Source organism: Caretta caretta, chromosome 14, assembly GCF_965140235.1.
Source record: "Caretta caretta isolate rCarCar2 chromosome 14, rCarCar1.hap1, whole genome shotgun sequence".
In the NCBI taxonomy this organism is placed as follows: Eukaryota; Metazoa; Chordata; order Testudines; family Cheloniidae; genus Caretta; species Caretta caretta.
In genome coordinates, this window is record NC_134219.1 from 34,815,683 (window position 1) to 34,822,059 (window position 6,377).

The window sequence follows — 6,377 nt, forward strand, 5'->3', positions numbered from 1 at the left end:
TGAATACTTAAGGAGAGAGAGAGAGAATAGAAAAATCAGTGAAATAAAAGTTTTAACTTTCCTACCAATATTGGTTGGAATTTTCTAAGTGCCTTAATGGATTTAGGTGCCCAACTCGTCAAGAGGAGCGGGTGCCTAACTCCTATAGAGTACTATCAAAGTCTCAGCCTTAATAGTCCAAGAATTCATGTTACAGGGAGAGAATTCCCAGCACAATTTAACAACATTTTCAGGTTCCACAACTTATATAATGGAAAAGGTTTTCAACTCTTATTAATATTTGCTAAAGGTAGTAAATCTGGCTCTACCTGTTGGGAATTTTTGATATTTTGGAACTGTGTAACAATGTGAAAGAATCACAGAGTTACATTCATAGATTTATAGATTGGAAAGCCACAAAAGACCATTAGATCCTCTAGTTTGATGTCCAACACTAGATTTATTGATTGATTGATTTGGTTTATACAAAAATATGAAGACTTTCTCAGTAATGGTATCCCACATTTGGACAAACTTTGTCATGAGAAGAGATATGAGATTATGTGAATCAAACTATGTGTGTCTAAATGGCTGCCCATTATGGTGGGCTCTCAGACGCTTCAACATAGCAACTGGGTTCCTGGTCCAATTCGAGAGATGTTGATATTTTGTTAAATCTGCTGCATAAAACTTACGATAATATATCCAAAGAGTCAACATACCAGCCAGCTCTGTTCCTGCAACTCCATTATCAAACCAGGGGGCTTCCTTCCCCCCAACTTCTTCTTTGCTGGGTTAAAGCTTAAGTATGTTTTTGCCAATCATCTCCAAGACGTATTTTTCTCTTCCTCACTTTTTATCCTTCCTAGATACACCCCATGGCAAACACAGAAGGGAGGAATCAAACGTCCATCACAGAATTCGTCCTCCTGGGATTCAGGGATCTTCCTGAACTGCTGGCCCTACTCTTCCTGCTGTTTCTAGTGATCTACGTTGTGACCTTGGCCGGGAACATCCTCATTGTTGCGCTAGTTGTGGCTGATCGGCACTTTCACACCCCCATGTACTTCTTCCTGGGGAACTTGTCCTGCTTGGAGACCTGCTACACCTCCACCCTCCTGCCCAGGGTTCTGGCCAGTTTCCTGACAGGGGACAATACCATTTCTGTTAGTGGTTGTATGACACCATTTGATTTTGTTAGTTTCTTTGCTGCTGCAGAATGCTATCTGCTAGCAGTGATGTCATATGATCGGTACTCGGCGATATGCAAACCGCTCCATTATGCGGCCCTCATGAATACCAGGTTCTGCCTGTCGTTAGCAGCTGGGTCTTGGATAAATGGATTTCTGGCTGGTATCATAGTCATAGTTCTTATGTTACAATTAACTTTCTGTGGCCCCAATAAAATCGATCATTTCTGCTGTGAATCCACAGAAATGTTAAATCTCTGCTGCAATGGCACCAACCAGATAGAGCTTGTCATTACCATCCTGGCTGCTATATTCACTCTGCCTCCATTTGTATTAACCATGATGTCCTACGTGTGTATCATCTTCACCATCCTGAGAATCCCTTCCACCGCCGGGAGGCAAAAGGCATTTTCTACCTGCTCCTCTCACCTCATTGTGGTGGCCATTTTCTGTGGGACCCTAATCACTGTGTACCTGCTACCAAAAACCAACACACTGAGAGACCTGAACAAAGTGTTCTTCATCTGCTACGCAATTCTGACTCCTATGGCCAATCCCTTCATATACAGCCTGATTAACCACGAGGTCAAGGAAGCTCTGAAAAAACTGTCAGTAAGTGTCTAGATTTTATGAGAATTCAGAAACTTTAATCCCTTAAGGCAAGATGGTGTAATACTCATGCTATGTGGATCTTATTTCTCACTCCATTTTTGGTGATATGCACTTATAACATTTTGAGGATGTGCAAAGTTTTGAAATTATAAGAGGAATCAATACCAGGACTGTTGGAATAAAACTGAGCTGTATTTTACTTGCTGAATGTGGGTAGATATCTCGATTAATTCCATACACTAGAATAATTTAGGGCTAGATCTACGAAGGGACTTAGGTGTTGCAATGAGTAAGTTTTAGTGCCATGCCAGCCAGTGGGAACCTATACGGTGCATGGGGAGCCAGGCTCCCTATACGGTGCATGGGGAGAAGTAGGCAGCTAAGAAAGGGATCCCCAGAGATCAGCATGTGGAGCAAGGAGCTGCCTCACCTAGCCAAGAGGAAAAATCAGTTAGAGTGTTGCCTAAGCCCCATCTCTCCCATGGAGTTTGACACTGCCTCTGCTTGGGATTTTCAGCTGGGAACCCCAAGGGGGAGGGGTGAACTCACCAGGCTGTTGGAGACTCAGGTTCAGTCCCCCCGACTAATACGGAGCAGGGATATGACTGTGGGTTCCCCACCCCAGGCGAGTGTCCCAGCCACTGGACGGCAGAGTCCTCCTCTGGCCCAATGCATGTTTAATTAGTTTTACACAGTGGAACAATGTCCTCAGGAGACTCTGAGGGAGCCCCAGACCTGATTGCCCTCCATGCCAGTGCACGGGGAACTCACCCGAGAAGAGGGAAACCCAAGTTTAAATGGCTCCTCTTTGGGGGGGGGAGGAGGGAATTGGACCTGTCTCCCCCACATCCTGGCTGAATGCCCTAGCCACTGGGATCAGGGTTATAATGGAGGCTCCATGCCCCTCAGCCACTTTGGCTGGGGATAGGCATGCTGGGAGCATGCCTACCGGATTGAGCCCTGCAGGTGAGACAGGCAGGGCCACGTCTAGCTTGAGGCTCCTGTGGGGGTGAGGTCTGAGATGAGTGCCTAGACTGAGGGGGCTGTGCATATGTTCACTGGCAGAGACTGGCTCCTACAGGCCTTTAGTGGCAGAGATTTAGCCACCTATGACATCAGGTGTCAGCTGAGCCGGTGTTTTGAGGCTCTCAGTGGTGCCTAAATGCTAGCCCTAGGCACCTGAGTCCCTTTGTGGACCTAGCTCTGAAAACCCAACTTCCGAAGTGATGGATGCTCTTCAGCCCCTGGCCTCTCAATGAGATTTGTGTTCCTGTGTCACCAAGCTTGCTTGAGGCCAGATGTACTTAAAGGTATTGAGGTGCCTAGTGGGATTTTCAAAAGCATCCAGGTGCAGAACATGCCAAAAATGGGTTTAAGCCCCAAGATGGTGCTGAAAGTCCTATTGGCGTCTAAATACATTTTAAAATGTATCAGTGAAATCCTTGCTGATCTTAAGCACAAAAAAGAAGCTTACAAGAAGTGGAAGATTGGACAAATGACCAGGGAAGATTATAAAAATATTGCTCGGGCATGTAGGAGTGAAATCAGGAAGGCGAAATGACACCTGGAGTTGCAGCTAGCAAGAGATGTTAAGAGTAACAAGAAGGGTTTCTTCAGGTATATTAGCAAGAAGAAGAAAGTCAAGGAAAGTGTGGGCCCCTTACTGAATGAGGGAGGCAACCTAGTGACAGAGGATGTGGAAAAAGCTAATGTACTCAATGCTTTTTTTGCCTCTGTCTTCACGAACAAGGTCAGCTCCCAGACTACTGCACTAGGCAGCACAGCATGGGGAGGAGGTGACCAGCCCTCTGTGGAGAAAGAAGTGGTTCGGGACTATTTCGAAAAGCTGGACGTGCACAAGTCCATGGGGCCGGATGCGTTGCATCCGAGAGTGCTAAAGGAGTTGGCGGATGTGATTGGAGAGCCATTGGCCATTATCTTTGAAAACTCATGGCGATTGGGGGAAGTCCCGGACGACTGGAAAAAGGCTAATGTAGTGCCCATCTTTAAAAGAGGGAAGAAGGAGGATCCAGGGAACTACAGGCCGGTCAGCCTCATCTCAGTCCCCGGAAAAATCATGCAGCAGATCCTCAAGGAATCAATTGTGAAGCACTTAGAGGATAGGAAAGTGATCAGGAACAGTCAGCATGGATTCACCAAGGGCAAGTCATGCCTGACTAATCTAATTGCCTTCTATGATGAGATAACTGGTTCTGTGGATGAGGGGAAAGCAGTGGACGTGTTGTTCCTTGACTTTAGCAAAGCTTTTGACACTGTCTCCCACAGTATTCTTGCCAGCAAGTTCAAGAAGTATGGGCTGGATGAATGGACTATAAGGTGGGTAGAAAGTTGGCTAGATTATCAGGCTCAATGGGTAGTGATCAAAGGCTCCATGTCTAGTTGGCAGCCGGTATCAAGTGGAGTGCCCCAAGGGTTGGTCCTGGGGCCTTTTTTGTTCAATATCTTCATAAATGATCTGGAGGATGGTGTGGATTGCACCCTCAGCAAGTTTGCAGATGACACTAAACTGGGAGGAGAGGTAGACACGCTGGAGGGTAGGGATAGGATACAGAGGGACCTAGACAAATTGGAGGATTGGGCCAAAAGAAATCTGATGAGGTTCAACAAGGACAAGTGCAGAGTCCTGCACTTAGGACGGAAGAATCCCATGCACCGCTACAGACTAGGGACCGAATGGCTCGGCAGCAGTTCTGCAGAAAAGGAGCTAGGGGTTACAGTGGACGAGAAGCTGGATATGAGTCAACAGTGTGCGCTTGTTGTTAAGAAGGCCAATGGCATTTTGGAATGTATAAGTAGGGGCATTGCCAGCAGATCGAGGGACGTGATCGTTCCCCTCTATTTGTCATTGGTGAGGCCTCATCTGGAGTACTGTGTCCAGATTTGGGCCTCACACTACTAGAAGGATGTGGAAAAATTGGAAAGAGTCCAATGGAGGGCAACAAAAATGATTAGGGGACTGGAACACATGAGTTATGAGGAGAGGCTGAGGGAACTGGGATTGTTTAGTCTATGGAAGAGAAGAATGAGGGGGGATTTGATAGCTGCTTTCAACTACCTGAAAGGGGGTTCCAAGGAGGATGGACCTAGACTGTTCTCAGTGGTAGCAGATGACAGAACAAGGAGTAATGGTCTCAAGTTGCAGTGGGGGAGGTTTAGGTTGGATATTAGGAAAAACTTTTTCACTAGGAGAGTGGTGAAACACTGGATTGCGTTACCTAGGGAGGTGGTGGAATCTCCTTCCTTAGAAGTTTTGAAGGTCAGGCTTGACAAAGCCCTGATTGGGATGATTTGATTGGGGATTGGTCCTGCTTTGAGCAGGGGGTTGGACTAGATGACCTCCTAAGGTCCCTTCCAACCCTGATATTTTATGATTCTATGAAAATCTGGCTCTTGGGCACTTCTGAAAATTTTACTCCTGGTCTTTAACCTCTCCGATGAGAGCGGAGGGAATCATTACGTTTACAGCTTGGTGGCCGATATGAGACCGGGACCTCTGCCAACTGGCCAAGGGCACAGAGTGTGCATAGTTTCATAGGGATCCCCTGGGTTGGATATCTGCACAAGAGCTCACGAGAGGGTGGCATGTGAGCTCTGTACTGAGAGCCAATATCACACGGATTGTCATAACTCCTTAAGAATTATTGAGCCAAACATTTCACAAGGATTATGTATCTATACTGAAAATACCATCTTGGAGTTGAGCCAGGTCACCAGGAGGTGACACACCTCCAGGAACACTTCCTAACTGTAAGAACAGTGGGACAACGGAACAGACGCCTAAGGAGGTTGTGGAAGCTCCTTTACTGGAGGTTTTCAAAAGGAGGCTGGATAGCCAGCTGTCTTGAATGGTTTAGACAAAACAAATCCTGCATCTTGGCAGGGGGTTAGACTAGATGACCCCTGTGGTCCCTTCTAACCCTATAGTTTTATACCTCTGAGATAACAGGATGCTTTTCTCCCTGTCTGGCCATTTGTATATTGTAGGCCTCACCATGGAGGCCTCTTTACAGAACGAGCCTGGTGCAAGTTAAGAGATTGCAAAATCGGAGAGAAACAAAACAGCAGGGGGTGTTGAGAGTCCTTCACCTAGGAGACAAGTTAACAGGGTTTGTCTTATGAAAGGAGGGTCACCACTAGCCTGGCTATAAAGCACAGCAAGGATTTTGCGGGAGCAATACTCTACAAGACACATGTATCTTGTTAACTAAGTTTGGGCGCTAGAATACATGTTATGATTTTATTTTGTTATAGGTAACCATTTGTTTCCAGTACTTGCTACTACTGGAATCTCTAAGCTTTGCTAAATAAACTTCTATTTGTTTTCACTGGAAACATATGTAAGTGCTGTGTGTTAAGCAGAGCGGTGATCCGAGATGGAATGGTTAAGCTAAGGTTTTCTGGTTCTTTGGAAGCAGCAGATCTGTGAATATGGCAAGTGTCCAGTGGACCAGGGGCTGGTCACTCCAGGGGGATGCTCTGAGGCCTTGAGCATTGGTATGTGCCCAGCGCGAACTGTAAAGTAACAGCAGGGCCTGCAGAGGCCTGGAGAGGAGTGCTTGTCGCCCAGGGCTGGTG

The 6,377-nt window shown here is 46.4% G+C and overlaps 1 protein-coding gene across 1 annotated transcript; it reads left to right on the forward strand.

Moving 5' to 3' along the window:
* The first annotated feature begins 857 nt into the window (after window positions 1–857).
* On the forward strand, window positions 858–1,793 carry LOC142069219 (olfactory receptor 10A7-like). Its single transcript, XM_075119726.1, has one exon. The coding sequence runs from the start codon at window positions 858–860 to the stop codon at window positions 1,791–1,793; it is 936 nt and encodes a 311-aa protein (XP_074975827.1).
* Window positions 1,794–6,377: the final 4,584 nt, after the last annotated feature.

Excerpts from the sequence above, each read along its gene's own strand:
- LOC142069219 (XM_075119726.1), top strand. The coding sequence starts at position 858 with ATGGCAAACACAGAAGGGAGGAATCAAACGTCCATCACAGAATTCGTC.